The following is a 20,393-nucleotide window of genomic DNA, read 5'->3' as shown; positions in this document are numbered from 1 at the left end:
GAATGGGGGAGGGAGGAGGGTGGCAATTGGCTGAATGTGAAGGTAAAAGTGCTAGATTTTAGGATCTCTTCCCTCCAGGGGAAAAGGTTGCTTACATGCAAGTGAAGGTGCTGAGTTCTAGAAGTTGCAGTAGGGTTTAGGAAAATTCAGATTTCTATTGCTATTGCTGAGAGGCCTGCAGTGCGCATATTGTCCTGTAGGTGGAGCCAGATTCTACTTAGCACTAAGCAGATGAGGGACTGTTCTCTGAGGAGGTTGAGAGTGTAGGGACTTATAAAAATGTAGAGTAAGTCTCTACAGAACAGAGTGAAGAGGCTTTGAATAGAAAGGCAGCAGCATAATCCTTGTTTTAGAGCAGTGTAGGAATGGTTGATGCAAAATGCTGAAAATTATGAAAGGTGGTAGGCGTGGGTGGAGTTTAGTGGCATTAAGGTTTACTGCTTTGAACTTTGAGGCTCCCAGGTAGTCCCTAGGTGAGTTCTCTGCAGATCCCATCCGTGCAGTCATTCTGGGGCCCATTAAATGTCCCTGCAGGCTGCAGTCTGAGAATGCTAGCATTTTTTAACATAGCTCTACCATAAAGCGGCTGTTTCCTTTTTTTTTTTTTTTTTTCTTTAACCTCTGCCATAAACACTGCCATGGCCAGTGATTTAAAAGAAGAGTGGGATAGGACAAGTTCGGAGTGGATACATCTCCTGTGTCCTGTGGAGCCACTGCTTAATGGAAAGGGACATGCTTGGAGGGAGTCAGAGTGGGGCCCTTTAAAGCTCAGAACCCAGGCTGATTTTCTGGCCTAAGGGCTATGGAAATCATTCTCATAATTGAGATATTTGCTAATGAGAATGGGGTGCTTACTTACTATGGCTCTCTTTTAAGTACCTTATATATGCTAACTTACCGAATCCTCATATCCTGATGAGAAAGGCATTGTGGTTATTATCCCCATTTCACAGACTGGAAAGCAGAGGAACAGTAAGGTTAAGTACTCTGTGAAGGTTACCTAGCTAAAGTAGTAGAGAGGAAATGGGCCAGTGGTGTCATCTCACGGCATCTTCTTCAGAAAGTTCTGAATGACGCTCTCAAAAAAAAAAAAAAAAAAAAAGTTTTCCTTTTGTAAGAGTGAGGAAACTCAAAAAAAAAAATGAAAAATAATGGTTAGCCATGGCACCTAATAATCAATAACCAATTTTACATTAAAGCCTTCTGTTTATTATATTTGCTTTGCTTTATTTATTAAATTAGCATTTTCTCTATTCTTAGGATATGGTATCAGGGGTTGCTCTCTCCCTCCTGTGTGCTGGTATGTGCTGGCTCATTCTTACCCCTCCCGCCCTTCTAAGTTAACATTTTACTACGTCCCACATGTGTGGTTGCCAGTGATTCTCAAACTTCAGACGCAACAGAATTCACCTGGAGGGCTTGTTAAAACACAGACTACTGGCCCCACCCAGAGTTTGATTCAGTGTATCTGAGTGGGCCCCAGTCATTTGCATTTCTCAGGAGTCCCCAGGTGTTGCTGATGCTGTTGGTCCAGAAACTACTCTTTGAGAACGCCTGTACTTGGCATTGCCTAGTAGATTATTATGTATTATTATAGCAGATACATTATAAATCTGTATGTCAGATGACTAGAAAGCAGAGACCTTTTCAGAAGACTAGAAGGCTAAAATATCCAGCTTGCCATTTTGGTGGCGGTTGTTCTTGTTCTTAAATAATTGCTCTTCCAAAAAAGGCAAATGAATAACACCACCACAAAACATCTGTATTACTAGATACTCCATAATAGCTTAGGCGAGGTTTCATTACTAGAGATCAGAGAAGTACTACGTATGGGGTTAAAAACCCACAAATAAATTGTCCTTATTAAAAACAAAATCTTTTCGACTAATCCAGATTTTTCTCAGACTCTTTCTTTTTTTTAAACTTAGGTACATTTAGCAGGAAATTAGAGATATACAATCTCATGCAACAAGTATTTATCAACATGTATTTATGTCCTTGAAATTTCATTTGTCATCTTCTGTTTTGAAAGAGAAGATGAAGGGCAGCCAGAATACCGTTTAAATTCTTCACTGAATACTGGTCTTCCTTTTGCTTTTGGTTATTCCCTTTCAGCACCAGAAAAGCAGAACATCCTAGGATAACGTTCTTTCTCTCGAAGGCAGAGATATGGAAAGTTATTAGATCAAATGCAGCACCTTCACATAAACAGTAAAATATGATCTGGGTAGCCTGAGTAACATGGCAGCTGGTGCTCAGAGTTGGAAGCAATGTCTGCTTTGATGGAGAGGCTTATAGGGAGAAGTGGTCTTGCCCTGGTGTCTGGCTCCTTGCCTGCAGAGCTGATCAGGGCATCAGAATGCTGGGAGGAATGATGTGTGTCTGGACTCTCAGCATCAGATGGTTTGACCAAGATATTGTGAGTAAAATGCTCTCTTGGAATTGTGTGTAGGCAGGAGAAATTGATGAGAGTCCCTCCCCCCACTGACTTATTTTTGTTTAATTTTTTTAAAATGAGCACTTTTAAGTTTTCAATTAGCAATAATCGCGCCTCGGATAAACCTCATTGGCTACGATACTGCCACTGAGAAGTGAATGGTGTTGAATAGAAGTTGTTGCTCTATTAAGTGGGATCCTCTAATTTGGCTTTTATAAAAACAAAGAAAGTTTATATGGTTTTTTGAAATAGATATGTTTGTGTGTTAAAATGGAGTAATTCCTCATATATACTGCCTATGTACTTCGTAGAAAAATCTATCAGAAATAACATTCCGTTTTGAAATATGCTAATCTCAATGTAGTTTAAGTCCAACTACAGCACAGAACTTCCAGAGTTAAAATTTATCTTATTTTCCTACTCAGTTGAAAAGTATATCCCGAGCAGCTTACAGATTTGCCTTAAAATGCTATTCCTTAGCTTAGATATTGCCAATTAGAAATCAAAGTCTGTTGGTAAGTTATTTAAGCAATGAAACCTCCCCCTTGTTCATCACAACACAGATAGATTGCAAATATAATAATGTGCAGAATGCAAAGATGAGTTTCAAAATTTTCCGTCTGATACACATATTATGCCCTTGGCAGTGTGAACCAGTGCAGGAGAGTCTAGGCTTAAATTCCTTGCTGGAGAGTAACTCTAGCATGTCTTGGAATGTTTAGCTCCTAACTATCTAGGTAATTTTGTATTTGAGACAGATGAAAGGAATTTAGAAATAATTAGTCTTTTTCTTTCTCAATGGAACACATTAATCTGGATATAAAAATTCTGTCCTCAGCATCATAAATACAGAGAACAACCTGGTGGTTGCCAGAAAGAAAGGGTTTGGGAGGATGAGTCAAATAGCTGATTGGGATTAAGAGACACAGAGTTCCAGCTACAAAATAAATGAGTCATGGGTATGAAAAGTACAGTATGGCAGATCTAGTCAATACTGTAATAACATCGTATGGTGCAGATGGTAACTGCACTTATCCTGGTGAGCACAGTTGAACATCCAGAACTGTTGAATCACTGAAACTAACATACAGTGTATGTCCCCTGCATGTAAAAATAAGAAAAAATAAGTAAATAATAAAGTTACCATTAACAAAATCTGTCTTAACCGACTGTGTTTCCAAGAAATATAATCCTAAATATTTTTTTGCAGGAAAATAATTAGAAAATTATGTCTTTGTTGTTACAGTCAATTTATTTCTAGATGTTACTATAAGAAAGAATCCCAATGTAAGGTGAAAGTAAGTTACTTTTACAATATTCTTTGTTGACTAAAATCCTGATAAAATATGCTTTTCCGGTGTTTTGTGCTTTATTAATTGAAAGATGTCTCTAATTTATCCATGATTATAATATTGAGAACACATGCAGAGATGTCTTTGGGCAATCTTATTTCCAAGATCTGTTCTAGCTACAGGGTTTTTTTCTTCTATTTCTTATTGCAACTAGGAACTGTCTTATGGCCTTATTAAACAAACAAGCAAACAAACAGAACAGTCCCTGCCATTTTTAACAGTCAGAAACTGCTTACTGATCAGAGAAGAGATAGTAGTGACAGAATGCTATCCTGTTAAAAAACCACCGGTGATTCTCACTTGCTTCTAAGACTGAGCCAGACTTCCCTGGAGGCTTCTCTGTTCTACTTCCTTGAGCAGCGCAGGTAAAAATCTGCTGCCCCAGAGAGAACTGTGCGCTCTGTTCTTTTCCTGATAGGAATCTGGATGGGTTCACTTTCTGCTTTCTGAGACTCTGGCAGTGACTTGAATGTTTACATTGTTAATGCTCTGAGCACAGGTAATGGCAGATTAAAACATGACCAGCATGACCAACAGAAACAAAAGGTTTATTGATAAGGATCACCTATTCATGTCGGGAGACAAGGAGGCAGTAGATGAGGTGGCAGGAATAGGGTTATTGGGGCAAAGAAAAGGAAAATGGGAGCTGATGCTAGCTTGAGGAAAAAACTGCGTGGTGGTTGAGGAAAGAATCCCTTAGATCCTTTCTAGTCTCGTTGCTCTCATAAATTGGATATCAAATAAGATGGGTAATACAGTGTTCTACGAATTCAGAGTGTATTCTGCACTTACCTGGAAAGTATGAGGCAGTGAGGCTGAGAGGTTCAGTGCAATTAATCACTTGGATGACAAAATGTTCTCTATGCAGATACTGATTATCCATTGTGCTTAAGTAGTTAGTTCTTGCGGTTTTAATTGTATCCAGCATTCATTCTCTCTCTCTCTCTCTCTTTTTTTCCAAACTAAGGTTTTTTGCTTTTGTTATCCTTAAAATTGGAAACACGTTTTATGCGAAGTTTCCAGCGACCATGTTTGCACGTATGTGCCCGTGCACCGTGGCTTCTGTGCACCTGCCCATGTGTAAACACCACGGACTGTGGGATCTCCCCAGCAGAGGGACTGTGCCCACCTGGGCTTTATTGCCTACAGCCTAATGGAGGGAAATTTTGCTAAACAATTCATTAGATAAAAATCTTGGCCTCTTTAAGAGTCTGCAAATTATTTTCAGGATTTCCTAAGTAACACTTTTTAGTCATGCATGTGCTACTTTATACAATCTCTGTGGTCTTTTGAGCCCGAATGGTTTTTTGGACCTGTCCTGTCGTGGGTCAAGGTCCTGAACTCCTTTTTATCTGGACCATTGGCAGTGTTTCTGAAGTTGTTGATATCAAACTACTTTTCTTTAATGGCCTCTAACTTAGTCTTTTTGGAGGCAGACTACTTCCATTAATATTTTGTAAGTAGTGTAGATCATAAGTAATTGTTAAACATATGTTCTAGGCTGATAAGTAAATTACCACATTAATCGTAACAGGATTTGGACTTGGAATTTAGTATAAAGACCAGTGGATTTTAATTTATAACAAAAATCCAGATATTTTAAAGTAAGATTTATTTTCAGTTTATATGTTCAGTTTATATGTTCATGTTTCTTCATTTTGATAATTTCATTACCATTTTGTAAAACAATGTCCTTGTTTTTAGGAAGTGCATTCTGAAGTGTTTATGGGTAGGAACATTATATCTGTAACTTCAAATGATCTACAAATCATACATATAAATAAATATGAATATAAATATATACATGTATGTATATATTTGTATATATATATATATTTGTATATATATAGACAGACACAGATACCCATACTGAGAGAGCAAGAGAATTGTAAAGCAAATAAGGTAAAATTTTAAAAATGGTAATTCTCTGGGAAGGGCACATTAGAGTTCTCTATCCTTACAGGTTTTCTATAATACTGAAATTATTTCAACATAATTAAAGCATATGTTCACACTGATGGTGAAATAGAAACTATTATAATCTTTTTTAAAGGATATTTTGACAAAATGTATGAAAAGCCTTAAAATGTATATTCTTTGAATAATTATGCTTCTAGAAATCTAGATTAAGGAAATAATCACTGACATGTGCAGTGATGTACCTTTAAGAGTGTCCACAAAATTTTATATATTTCAGCAAGGATGTATTATAGAAAAATCTTTACAATCTTCTAAATATATATTATCAGAAGACTCACTTTATAATTAGGATGTGTCTGTGTTTATACTATGTGGTCTTTAAAACTCATGTCATGGGAAAAATTTATTGTTTTGGAAAATATTCACAATATTACCAGTGAAAATAATCTAGCAAACAACAGTGTTTTTTTTCCCTAAGTTTTTTTATTGTGGTAAAATACACATACCATAAAATTTACTATCTAAACCACTTTGAAGTGGATAGTCCAGTGGTATTAAATATGTTCATAATGTTATACAGCCATCACCCTCCTCCATTTCCATAGCTCTGTTCATCTTACAACATGTAACTCTATACCCATTAAACATTAACTCCCCTGAGCTCCTGGCAACGACCATTCAACTTTTGTCTTTTGATTTTGACTTAAGTATCTCATAGAAGTGGAATCATACACAATATCTGTCCTCTTATTACTGGCTTATTTCCCTTGGTATAATGTCCTCAGATTCACCATGTTGTAGAATATGTCAGAATTTACTTCCTTTTTAAGGTTGAATAGTAGTCCGTGCATGTATATACATATACCATATTTTGCTTATCCATTCATCTGTCAGTGGACAGTTGCTCTTCCTCCATGTTTTAGCTGTTGTGAATAAATCTGCTATGGACATGGATGTATGTAAGGCCGCCTTGTGGGATATTTTGCTAATAAATTTTTTTTTCTGTTCATTGAAATGATACTGCAAAGGCATAGGTTAAAATGTTGTAATTTTCCTAAATAATGAGATGGTGGCGGTTTTATTCATTTCATTAGTTGGTGCTTTTTAGTTTTTATTCATGGGATATATAATAATTTTGAGTGAAAAAAATATTACATTGGGGTGTTTGGGTGGCTCGGTGGGTTAAGCCTCTGCCTTCAGCTCAGGTCATGGTCTCAGGGTCCTGGGATCCAGCCCTGCATCAGGCACTCTGCTCAGCAGGGAGCCTGCTTCTCTCTCGTTCTCTCTCTCTCTCCCTGCTTCTCTGTCTACTTGTGATCTCTCTCTGTCAAGTAAATAAATAAAATCTTTTAAAAAAAGTGTTACATTGAGTAGGATAAGGTCCCCAGCCGAAATGTTTAGGTAGCCATGCACTTAAAACTATACAGCACTGTTGGAAAATTTCTTATTCATAGTAACTGAAGTCATAAAATAGAATAATACCTTTAAAAATTAAATAACAGTAATCACTTTCTCAAGGGTATATGGTGCACATAATAAGAACACTGCTAATTCTGTTACTACATAAGTGCACCTGGTTTTAGGTCAGTTTTCTCAAAATATGTTTCAGAGACTCTTTGCATATAAATCACCTGGGATGATTGTAAAAAATAAAATACTCAGAATAAAAATCTCTGAGGCTGATTTCAGCAAATATGCATTTGTATAAAGCTCTCCAAGTTACTCTTATTTATATGAAGCTTGAGAAGTCATGCTGCAAGTAAATCTTATTTGTCAAGAACTGGAGTTAAAACAACACAAATAGTATTTAATAATTTGTTTTATAATAGGATCACACAATAATTCTTTGAGTAGCACATGCCCATTCTTTTAAAATATGATGCAGTTTATGGAAAAGTTAACTATGTGGTTTGAAAGGCATCTTTGTTTAAAGCGGTGCACGTCCATATATTCTGTATTCGGCAACCTTTGAGGAACGCTGTTGCTCTGTACCCATCATAAGATGACTATGTGTGTTTCATGTACAAAGAATATAGATCAGGGTTTTTTGCCCAAACTCATGATATGGAACGCTTGAGAAACCACATGAGAAAAACCTGTAAACCCATCAGCTGGATCTGAGATAAAGATGAACCACCTACTTACATTTTGGAGGCCTTGATCCATTTTCATTTGTTCATAGTCTGTACTTCTATTCTGTGTCAAGTCTGTTCCTTCCAGAGGGGAAGAAATGCATGCTCTTGAAACAAGTGTCTGCATGAATTATGTTTCACACTAGTTGAGCTTCTAATAATTTTGAATATATGTGTATATATTTACTGTGCCGTATGTCATATTGTTCTTCTCTGTGGGCAGATTAAAAGGACCTGGGACATCTTGCATATGGGGCTTAGCCAACACTTTTAGGAAAGAGTTGCTTCCTAATTTTCAAGTGAAAATATCCTCCGTATTATGGCTCCTTTTCTTTTTAATTTCAGATTTTGTTGACGGACCTATACACCAGAAGGCCTTACTTATATCTGTAACCGTCTGTAGTTTGCTATTGGTCCTTATTATTTTATTCTGTTACTTCAGGTAAGTTTCCAACATCTAGATGTAGAATTTTGAGTTTAAAATACTGGCCTCACATGACTGTTCTACCAGTTGACGTTTTTCACCACAGCTTTCTTTGACTTAATTAAATCTTAAGATTTCCCTGATAATATCAGTGGCTATTGATAGATATTTGTCTTAATGAAGCTATTAATAGATAGCTGTCTCATTTCTGCTCCAGACATCAAAGACACCGAGGTAAATTTCACTCTTAGGGAATTTAGGATAGTTAAGAAATTCAGGATCTAGTTGTTACTAAGGTTTGATTTTGGGTGGAGAAATGGCCGTGTTGAACTGAGAATCACTCCAGTAATCCTTTATTTCCAAAGCTAACAATTTCCTCTTAATATGGAAGAATTTTCAACTAATTTATAAATTAGATATTCAGATAAAATAAACTTGACTATTGAAGTTAAGTGACAGTTATGAATTATTTTCATACACCTAAGAACTTATTTTCTATTCTGTGATATATCAAGGATGTTTAAATTTTTACATTTGCTTTTTTTAACACTCATTTATGATACTGTTCTGCAAGTAGGAGTTGATTCAAGTAATTTCATTTCTAATTGGAAGCATAATTATTGACAAAATGTTTCTAAAGTTGAAATTTATTTCATTTATTTATAGTATTGCTTTATACATTGCCTGAGGTGAGAGAGTTAGCTTTTATGTCTTCTGTAAATCCTAAATATTCATCTTTAATTAAAGACCTTAAAGGGAAAAATTTTAGGGAATGAGTATTGAAGCTATATAGAAATATTTTTGGAATCCTTGCCAGTAAATAGGCCGTTGAATGGAGAAGAATTATAGATGGTTGAGATCAAGTAAAAACATGTAGTTGACTTAAAAATAGGTTAGCAAAATAATTACGATTTGTATTTTAGAAATGATAATGAAGGGTAATAAATTCTAAAAATGTATCTTCTTTTGTGCTAAAATGAAATCTGCTGTGATTACTGTATTATCTGCAGTGTTTTACTCCCATTGCTGCAACTCAGTATCTTAATTACCTTCTTCTGTGCATCTTTAGGTATAAAAGACAAGAAACCAGACCTCGGTACAGCATTGGGTTAGAGCAGGATGAAACGTACATTCCTCCTGGAGAATCCCTGAGAGACTTAATTGAGCAGTCTCAAAGCTCAGGAAGTGGATCAGGCCTCCCTCTGCTGGTATGAGAAGAACATGTCTCAAATTTAAAGGAAATGCCTTCTGAGAAGAAATGTGGATAACCACAGGGTTTCATTTTACTGAAACCGGATAGGGTAGCGGACAAAGAGGAGCTCTGCGTAGTGAATTAGACATCAGATCTCAGATGCAGGGCTTCCTGATAACATTTTGACATAATAGGGGTAAGGTGATTGTTTTTTAATGTAAGTGTATGGTTAGACATTCTGATAAGGAGCAGATTAGAAAACAGTAAACGTGGGACCATCTCCCCTCTGTTTTCAGTAAGGATAGCATTACCGAACTTTGGCTTGGTGTTTGAAGGCAAAAGTATTACAATCGACTGGGATCCGAGTATTTCTACAGGGGAAGAATACTGCTTTTCAGCTGGAGAGCTTATGTTTCAGGGAGAAGTCCTGGCTTTTCCATTCATGAGAGATTTAATTTTCTGATGGTCCGCACTGCCAACCTTGAAGAAAACATAGAACGCATCCAAGGCACTTGTTTTAATGAAAAAAGCATTTGGTTCCTTTATAGACCATGCAAAAAGATTGATGGGATGGAAAATAACAATTTTAATGGAACTATTTTCCTTCACAAACTCTTAAGATTGATTTTCCTCATCTTTTTCTTTTTTTAAATTTGCCTCATCTTTATTGTCTGGTTCTGACTTTGAATATCATGTTTACTTGATTGTTTTGGTGACCTTTTATTTTAGTACTAAAAACAATTTTTTTTTAATCTCAAGGTAAGAATTATAACTTTATTGAGATAGGAAACCTGTATGTATTTAATGTATAGAAGTATGTATTTGGTATGTGCAGCTGGAAGAGTTTAGGGATAAGTATACATCAGTGAAACTATACCCCCAACTTATGCCATGAGCATATCCATAATCTGCAAGTGTTTCCTTCTGCCCTCTTTATTTTTTGTTCTTTTTTTATTTTACATGTAAGAACACATAACATAAGATCTACTCTTTCAATTTTAAGAATACAACACCCTGCTGTTAATTGTAGGCACTATGCTGTGCAGCAGATCCCTAGGCCTGACCCATCTTGCATAAGTGAAACAATGTTCTCTTTGATTAATATGTCCTCACTGGGTGATAGGACAGAAAACAAGTAGTGAGGTAGTCATTACGAGCCAACTGATACTACTTAGGATGTAGATTTTTTTTTTTAATGTAGAAGTTTTATTATCAAACTTTTTTAATTTAATATATAGCAGATACAATTCTCACATTTAGAAACCTGGATTGTAATTTTTTTTATAAAGAAAAGTACAAATATGAAAATTCTTTCTAGTATTAATAAATCAGATGTTTATGCTCTCAGAACTGAAATCTGCTTGTTTGCCAGTGTTTTCCTCCTTAGATGTTACGATAAGTCTCAAACCAAAAGTACACTTTAAATTTCTGAATATAATTTAGTGACACTTTTTATCTTTGAGATAAATTCCTAGTCTTTTAAGCATTGCCAATTCCATTAGTACGTTCATTAAATTATAAGAAGATATATTATTGCTAGAAAAGAAGCAAATGCAAAACTGTTTGTGTTAGGAAATGCTCCATAGATTTACATAAGCAATGCTTTGTAACATCTGTAGATTCAATATAATATTTCTGTAATAAATGTGGGAAGTTTCCTCTCAAGTCCGTAATTTAACTGATAGCAGATTTGGCTCCCCTCTGCTTAGTGCTTAGTGCTTTTGATGCTTCTGTTCCCCCATTTGGAAAATGGAAATACACTGAACATTTCCTTGTATGGCATGTTTGACTCCTAAATTGTTCCTTACTTCCTTCAGACTAAGTGGCTGAATTGCATGTCAGCAACGCTTCTTGATTTTTTAATCCTTCTTTTTAGAAGATAACATTTTAAAAAAAAAGATTTTATCTTTCCTCAAAAAGCTTTCAGTCTGATATTGGTGCTGTTAATGGCTCTGGCAGTGGTTAGTATTACCTCTTGAATTAATAAAATCATCTATTATGCAAATACAGGACCCACCTCCCTGGTAGACATCTGCATGTAGGCATTCTAATGACCCCCCAAATGGCCTAATTCCCAGAATCTGCTATTTTACCTGGCAAAGGAGACTTACTGGCTGCTGGTCAGCTTGCCTTGAGGTGATATTACTGTGGGTTATCTGGGTGGACTCACTGTAGATCACATAGTTCTTCAAAGTGTAAAAACGGAAGGAAACACTGCAGTTTTACTTGATGGGAAGCCTATCTCTGCGAAGAGTGCATTCCAGTTTTCTGAACAGATCTTCTAAGAGTTCTGTGCTAGGATCCTTATATATGCTTCCCGAGTTAGGCCCGTTGTCACCAGGATTCAGCCATGTCAGTCATGGAGTTCTTCAGATATTCTGCTGTGAGTGCGGATGGGCTGCAGTCATATGTGAAGGGACATTTGACCTGCAGGCCACTTCCTTGCCTATTTTCTCTCTCCTTGCTCTGCCTCTCTCTCTAAGTCTTCACAGCGCTCTTCCAGCTTAACTTTCTCTCCAAATCTAACCTCTTTTTCCTCTACCTGTCCAGTTTACATTCTTGGCCTTGGCAAGTAACCGTTCCACTTCATCATTTAATTTTCAACAATTTCTTGCTGTTTCCTTCTTTTCATTTTATCTTCTGTTTCTTTACATATTGCATTTAGTGTCCCTTGGCATTCTATAGCTGAGAATTCTAGTATCTGTAATCTGATGAGGTTCAACCTCCTTGGGTTGTTTTTCTTGACTCTCATTTATGATGGCTGTTTCCTTTTGATTTAAGGAATTTATTCCATGGGGTCTTCTTTTCCTCTCTCCCTTCCTTCCTTCCCTCCGCGTACTTCCCTCCCCTCCTCCCCTCCCCTCCTCTCCCTTCTCCTCTCCCTCCCCTTCCTAACCCTTTCCTCCCTGCCATGGGGAATTTCCTGTATTCCTTTGTGAGGTCAATAATTCATTAGTTTTTTATTTCTTATATTTTACCATAATCAAGTTGTGTGGTGGCAAGAGTTCCTTCAAGGTATCTAATGCATCTGGCCGCAGTGGTGGCCAATAAGATTCTCAGGAGAGGATTTGTATTTGTTTTTGCTGGGAGCCTTGGTGTGCTACCAACCTCTGGCAAATTTAGTGTCCCTCCATGGTCCCAGCTTCATGTTGAAGCCCAGGTTCAGTTTCTTTACTTTTAAGGAGTTCAGGGTTTCGATGCCGGATCCCAGCGCTGGTGTTCTTCCTTTCCCAGATAGCAACCTAGCTTTTTGCGGGTTCTTAATGCATACTGTTCCCTGCTCTGACCTCAGCTCTTCCCTCCCTCCCTCTCCCCGCCCTCCCCCCATCCTCCCTTTTCTACTGGGAGATTCCCTTTATTTTGGGGGGTGTCCAACAATGCTTTACAAGTTTATTTCATTGTATTTTATCCACAGTCAAGTGCATAGTGGATGAGTCCCTTCACAGGGTCCCACTGCAGAAGTGGAAGTGAAAAGTATTCTATTCTGCTAATGACTGTGAAACCATTCAGGGCTTCCCCCCCCCCCCGAATATTATAATAGGTAAGAGGAAATATTTAATGTGGAAGCAATAATTCAAACATTCAGAACCCACAATCAGTTTCAAATACATTTAAAAGGGGGTAACATAAATGAATACAAGTAACGTGTCTATATAAAGAAAAACTACCAGCTAAATATATTTTGCGTGCAGTAATTGTGTCTTCTCTGGAGGAAAAAAAAAAAAGAAGAAGATTAAACAAATCTGTAGTGCTGTGAATACACTAACAGTGTGTTTTGGGATTTAACAGGTCCAAAGGACTATAGCTAAGCAGATTCAGATGGTGAAACAGATTGGAAAAGGTCGCTATGGGGAAGTTTGGATGGGAAAGTGGCGTGGCGAAAAGGTAGCTGTGAAAGTGTTCTTCACCACAGAGGAAGCCAGCTGGTTCCGAGAGACAGAAATATATCAGACAGTGTTGATGAGGCATGAAAACATTCTGGGTGAGTCGGTGTGGCAGTGTTCAGGGTTCCCTCGCTTTCCTCCAGTTTCTGTTCACATCTGCCCATGAACTCATCTGTCTAGACCTGTTATGAAATATATAGACGTTGGCTTCTTGGCCTGAGCCCAAGAACGTCACAAGCCTCTAATGGGAGACCTCACAGGAGGAATGACTAAGGCATTTCTGTGAATGATTCCTGGGCTGGAAATGGGCCGTGTTTTTCTTCAGGGACAGGAAATGCAAATGTAACACCAGCATTTCTTAGGGTTTCTTAGGGATTTGAAGGAGCACACAGTTAAATGTTGTGAAAAGTTCTAGAGGTTTTATCTGCAGGGTTTATATATAGTCAGAGTTTATATATGGAGAACTGAGTTTTTAAAAAAAAAAAAAAAGTCTCTCAAATTAGCAATGATGTAGCTGAATCAGTCAAGTAGAAAGCGTGTGTGCCCCGACTCAAGACCCTGTTTTGTAAACAGTGTCTTATGTATAACTACGGGATGCCTGAGCTCTTTACTGTGACCATAAAAATAACTCAAATATCAACTACCGAGCAGGAAGGGATCATGTTTTCCAGTACAGACTCTTAATGCTCTCTCCCTCGACTGTTTTGATTGCCTTTAATTGGTTTTAATAATTCAGTACTGTCACGGGCATAGTCGTAAAGCCGCATGAAATGCCCAACAAAGACACCTGTGACAAAGAATGATGTTTGGGGGTATGAATTATCCTTGATATTGTTCAGAACATGTTTGGGTTCAAACCTTTTTGTCTTTCTTCCTTTTAGGGTTCATTGCTGCAGATATCAAAGGGACAGGGTCCTGGACCCAGTTGTACCTAATCACAGACTATCATGAAAATGGTTCCCTCTATGATTACCTGAAGTCCACCACCCTCGATACAAAATCGATGCTGAAGTTAGCCTATTCTTCCGTCAGTGGCCTATGTCACTTACACACAGAAATCTTTAGCACCCAAGGCAAACCGGCAATCGCCCACCGAGACCTGAAAAGTAAGAACATCCTGGTGAAGAAAAATGGAACTTGTTGTATAGCTGACCTGGGCCTGGCTGTTAAATTTATTAGGTTAGTACCGAAGTGAACAAATATACTTTGTGTGATTCTTTTCTATCACTTTTTACAGCTTGTGCATTCTGGAGCGCAGTGCTTCTAGGGTATTTAGTAGAGAAGGAGTTTTATTAATGATGACATTTCTTGGGAGGGAAAAAGAAACGTTTATTTGAAGGAACATGTATTTGTGTCCTGTGGTGTCTGTGCTCATCAGTGACCTGGCTTCCAGAGTTTGCATTTGGTTTGCTGCTCTCTTTCAGCTCTTTAGAAAAGAGGTCTCTCGTGTCTGGGATGATTTGGTGAGGCTTCTGCTTAGCATTTGTAAGTAGGAAAAGGTTTTAGTATAAATCTATGTGTTATATAGTGATAAAGGCAGTTTTTTTTTTTTTTACATGATATAAAAAAGATAACTTGCATAGATATTCTGAGAAACTAACAAACCGCACACTGAGCGTTCGGCACTGCTCTACTGTGACTTACACAGCGAATATGACACCGGGACACATACAGCATCGTATGTCACAAAACAGTGATTTCAGACCCCGGGTTGGCTGGAAGTGACAGCAGTAGCTTCTAAGGAATGGGGAGGAGGACTGCCCAGTGCGTTAGGCTCTCTTTTGCCCACCCTCCTTCTGAAGGGAGCAGCCCATTCTATCTTGCAGAGGACTTAGTTAGAAGAAATGATTCCTTTGCTTTGAAAGCAAAACAAAGAGTTTGCAAACTACTGGCATAGAGGGATCATCCTGTAACTGCCTTTTTAAAAACTCAGTCTAGGCTTAGCCTTTATTTAATTGCTGCATTCTCTTCTGGTTTGTTTTTTTTTTTTGTTTTTTTTTTTATGTTTTTTTTAAATCCCAAAGAAGACTTGATAAAATATGGAGAAGAGCACAGAGGAAAAGCCGTGGAGATGATTAAACATATGGAAAATAAAACTCATGAGGAAGGACTAATGGATTGGTATTTTTACCCAGAGGTGAAGACCCAGGTGTGATTTAATAACAGGCCCCAAATACGGGAAGGCCTTCACCATTTAAAGGATGGTAAATTAGATGTTCTCATCTTTAAAATCAAATGATCTGGATTATAGATTTCAGTTAGAAATAAGAACCTCCTGTCAATCGGAGGAATAAATCCTCTCTCTCTCATGAATTCTTTTTTCTGACCTATAGCCTTTTTCAAGTCTCCTCTACAAAAAAAAAAAAAAAAAATCCCATGATTCTTCTCACATAAGCAGCCTCTCTTCTGTCCTCCTATGTTAAATTTCTTGAGAGTTCCAAAGAGGAATCAGCTTTCACAATCCAGTAATTCACAATATCTTGTGATTTTGTGTCTTCTGCTCCCATCTCTCCTGAGCTGCTTTTTTTGAGGGATACCGTTGGTCTTTGTCACCAGGAGCCTTTCCTTTTGTCATTCCACCTTCCAAAGAGCACAAACCTTTCTTCCTGCTGTTTTCTTGATGTGCCTTTTTTCCAGGTTCACTTTCTTTCTCTGTGGGTTCTGTTCTCTGTGAACCTTTTACATATTTCCCTACTGCTAGATTTCCTGCTGGGTCTGCTTTTTCTTTCTTGCTCCCAGTTTTGGTTGATCCATTCTAAATTGTGAGGTGCCTGACATTTCCTTTGTTCCTTAAGATTTTGGTTTGCTCAGCTGAATGAATTCTCTCTCTGTGACATTCCCATTTGAACTTCTTTCAGTTTGGGTCCTTGGTCGGTTTTCTAGATTCTGAAGTAAAGCATTTTGTTGTTACCTGCTCTTTGTTTTTCCTATTTTCATTTTCCCCTCCATCATGCTGCCAGATTTATCTTCTTGAAATGTAATTTTGGATGGGAAGATAATTTCATAGTTTCCTATAGCTTGGGGTTCAAATATAGTTTATAGTCTAAACACACCTTGAAGTGTGTTTAACACGCTTTTAACATTACATGAATACCCAGCATTTCTTCTTCTGTTTAGGTAAACTACTATGGGATACCTCCTATTGTTCCCTTCCAAATCTGAATTTTAGTTGGCCTTCTGCCTTCCCCTGTAACCGTGGGCACACTGTCCTGACCTTTCTCACTCTCTTGTTCAGTAATCATTGCCTACGTCTCTGTCATTCCCAATGAAGACTAAGTTCCATGAAGGTGGATACCATGTTTTTTTTTCTCAAATTTACATCCCTAGTGCCTTTCCTTGGTGCCCATTACTTAGGCGTTGCTTCAAAATTATGTATAATGTCAGATAAATGATTCTTTGTGAATTACAGGATGAAGAAAGAAAAAGCATCTTTTCTTAGCTCCAGAGGTTCTATGCAGTCTGGATTAAACCTACTTTCCTAGTTTTATATCTTGTAAACCCTCCAACTTACATGCTTTCTTTTGCAGAACTGAAGTATTTGTGTTTCTCCATATGAATTCCTTGTTTGCTACTGCCTTGCATTTGATTGAACAGTCTATAGTTTGGAATTTCCTTGCTTCTCCTTGTACCCTAATCCAGTCTCAAAGCTGCCTTTACGTCCCTTTACCCATCCCCCAGCTAGGAATAATGACATCATCTTCTCTACTCCTGCAGTAATTTCCTGGCCCTTGTCTGCCTGATACTGTAAGTATTTAGTGCAAGCCTCCTTTTGCCTACTTGTCCTTGGACATCTTGAGAGAGAGGCCCAGGCCAGATTAATTAATGTATTTCGCATTTGACATGACATAGTGAACTATCCGTAAAAGGTATTTCCACATTGTTTTGAATCGATACATCTTGGCAATATCAAAGTAAATGAGAACTTTCCTTCTCTATAGACCTTTAAACAAGCAAGGAAGCGAGTATTATATTTCTGAAACTCAGCTCTGCTGAATGTAAGGAGAATGAACGTAATGACCTCTCAAATTTCATGCAAACCCTGATTCTAGAAAGTGGAGGGGAATTTTTTAAGGGATGATTCAGAGATATGTTTGGCATATATTGACCATTCAGCAAGAGAGCAAAGCTTGAGGATACTCTCTCGAATGCGAAACTGTGGCTGTTGGAGGCACAGACCTCATATGGCGAGAGAGTAGCTGTGGGGCCACTTACTGTTCTGGGCCTCAGTTTCCTTCTGTTAAATGGAGGTTGCCTTTGATAAGTTCAGAGGCCCTTTTCACATTTTATTTTCTGTGTTTCAAAGGAACTCTGCTCTTCTCGATGTTTGAGCCTTGCTTTTAAACCTTGCCTTTTATGTTTCTTTGGTTTTCGTTCTTTTCCTGATTTTCCTGTTTGAGGGCACTGCACACACAGAGATAGTCAGAGATCTGATTACAGGTGGGGTCAAAACTAACCCAGTGTGGAGTTCTCGGACTTCATAAGTGAACTTCCTGTGAGAATTGAATCTTTACCATGGTCTCTACATGGTAAGTGTTCTCTCAGGCTTTTAAGTAATTTCTGGGAGGTTTCCAGGGAAGTTGAGAGCCACAGGGAGAGCGGACTGTACTTTAGAGATTTCCTGCTTATGTAATTTTTTAAAAATCCTATATGCATTTTTTTCATGCACTCTCTCAAAAATGATGTAAGTGGTGATGTATTTCCTGCCCAACAGAGATTTAGTCGCGGTGATGTTGTAGCAGACATCATCCTAATCCCAGATCTCTCTGGGGAGGAGAATAGTGACCCATGAAATCCCTTAAAGGAACTCAGAGATCTTTTTACTTTGGAGGATCAAGCAGCCCCACTGGTTCACCAGTGTCAGAATCATATTTTCTTATGGGGAACTTAAGTCCTGGTTTAGGGCTTCTCCAACACAGATCTCACAGCTGATGATTGTCAGGTTGTCCAAAAGGTGAGGAGGTGGGGTGGCCCAGCCCAGAGGGCAGAGCATTTCTCCAGCGTCTTTCTCAGGCCCTGACTACTAGCCCTGCTTCCCCTTTGCGTACTTAGTGGCATTTTCAAAAAGTGACACGCCTAAAGACTCTCCAGAGGCCGAGAACTAAACAAATTAGCGGCTGGGTCAGCACGTTCAGTCAAGATTTCTGCAGCCTCTGCACTTTCTTTTGAAGGGTCTTTAGTTCTAGAGTTCTGTTTTGCAGAAATCACTGAAGCATTGAGTCCTTTCGAAAGTGCAGCAGAAAACTCTGCTCACTGGTTAGCATCTGACTGGGCAGAGTGGAAGGCAGCCAATCAGCCACTTACCAGATGCTCCAAGAAACACCAGGGGGTGCGCACAGCCCCTTCTTCTGGAGGCTCACAACAGTCTCTCGTGGTTGCTCAGGCTGTAGTCTGAGGTTCTGTAGTCTCTGGTGTATTTCACAGGGAGTTAATTTCAGAGCTCAGTTTCAAGCCTGGAACCAACTAGTGGTGCCCTCACCTGTCTTCTGTCCCCTGCCCTTCTTCCCTTGTTCTTTAAAGCTCAGTTCTTTTTTTTTTTTTTTTTTTTTTAAGATTTTATTTATTTATTTGACAGAGAGAGATCACAAGTAGGCAGAGAGCCAGGCAGAGAGAGAGGAGGAAGCAGGCTCCCTGCTGAGCAGAAAGCCTGATGTGAGGCTCGGTCCCAGGACCACGAACCATGACCTGAGCCGAAGGCAGAGGCTTTAACCCACTGAGCCACCCAGGCGCCCCTCAGTTCTTATTTTTTAAAAAGCTTTGTAGCTTATTAAAGGTGTACGATGTTTGCTTCTCTTCTTCCTCTATTACCTTTTTACCTCCCTTCTCCCTCTCTCCCCCTTTTTTTCTCTCCCTTTTAGACAACCAGCAACACCCAGCAGAAGACCACCCATATGTGTGCCAAGGCTCAACGAGGTAGAGCTGCCTCGTTTGGATCTAACACCTCGCTTCCCCTGTCGGTCACTCATGACCACAGTGGGCTCTGCGTGTGACTTTCATGCAACTCTCCCTGCAGCTGATGGTCCAGTGGGAAAGTGCGCTGTGCTGTACCAGTGGCTTTCTCCTTTACATAATCCTTCTTGCAAGAATTCCTGCTATGCATTTCTCCTTAGGAGGTTTAACTGACATGAAAAATTTAACTCAAAACAAAGTTAAGACAAAGACTCTATTTTTAAAAAATCTATTTTATTTTTATTTTTAAAAATCTATTTTTAAAAGTCCACTTTATTATATTCTACCACCAAAATAAAGAACTTTCGCATGCCTTTCCTCTGGTGCATCATGGTTGAGAGCATGAGGCACGTCTTGTTCCCCAGTCTCGTGCTTTTTGCCCATGTTCTTTCTCCAGGCCTCACAGGCTCCTGGCTGGAAGCTCTACTTTCAGCCTTTCTGGATTCATAGGAGCTCTGCGGTTCCCTCTGTTGGTTACTTTAACACCTGCGAGGCACCTGTGCCACTCTGGGCACCAGGGCCAGACCCAGGCAGACACTGCTGGAAGCCCACCTGAGTGTACGCGGTAGGCAGGGAGTTGCACTGTCTATCGACAATAAAACCAATTAAAATGATAACTGTGTGCCCAAGTTCTAAACCATGTCAGTGACAACATCAGTCTCCCAGCAGGTCCCATCGCTTCCACTGTCCCCTACTTTTTAAGCCTTCCTTGTCACCTTCCGAGGAGGAGAGTCTTAGTTTTGTATCATTTAATTTCCTTCTCTTCTTCTCTTTTCTGGCTGTCACTGTCTCACGCTGTCTTCCTCGCTGCCCTCCCCCTGCCTAGAGCACTTGCCTTGAGAACTCTCACTGACTTTGTGTCCCCGCGGGAGGAGAAGAGCCACTCACGTGTATGGTGCCTGTACACTTGAAGACCCTTTGTTCATGGCTGTTGACTTCCCACGTCACCATGCTGGCATTTTCTTCATCATCCGGGGGACTTTGGTCAGCAATACAAAGTTTGTTTTCATACCTCCTTATGAAATCCTAGCTGAGGGCATCCTGCATTTTGAGATTCATATAAAAATGCCCTTTATCACCCCTAATCCTACCTACTCCAGTAGGGA

The 20,393-nt window shown here is 38.8% G+C and overlaps 1 protein-coding gene and 1 pseudogene across 3 annotated transcripts in view; one reads left to right on the top strand and one right to left on the bottom strand.

The window, feature by feature from the left end:
* The window catches only part of BMPR1B (bone morphogenetic protein receptor type 1B), a 109,017-nt gene that overhangs the window by 74,529 nt on the left and 14,095 nt on the right, over positions 1-20,393 (top strand). For all 3 annotated transcript variants that reach the window (XM_044224458.1, XM_044224457.1, XM_044224459.1), the window contains 4 exons: positions 8,187-8,283; positions 9,335-9,473; positions 13,247-13,439; positions 14,223-14,520. In XM_044224458.1, the coding sequence (XP_044080393.1) occupies positions 8,187-8,283; positions 9,335-9,473; positions 13,247-13,439; positions 14,223-14,520 (727 nt within the window). The remainder of the gene's footprint in view (positions 1-8,186; positions 8,284-9,334; positions 9,474-13,246; positions 13,440-14,222; positions 14,521-20,393) is intronic.
* On the bottom strand, positions 2,488-2,596 carry LOC122890649 (annotated as a pseudogene).

The sequence above is a fragment of the Neovison vison genome, chromosome 11 (genome assembly GCF_020171115.1).
Source record: "Neovison vison isolate M4711 chromosome 11, ASM_NN_V1, whole genome shotgun sequence".
NCBI lineage: Eukaryota > Metazoa > Chordata > Mammalia > Carnivora > Mustelidae > Neogale > Neogale vison.
The sequence above is the reverse complement of the archived record's forward strand: the minus strand, read 5'-3'. Positions and strand labels throughout refer to the sequence as shown.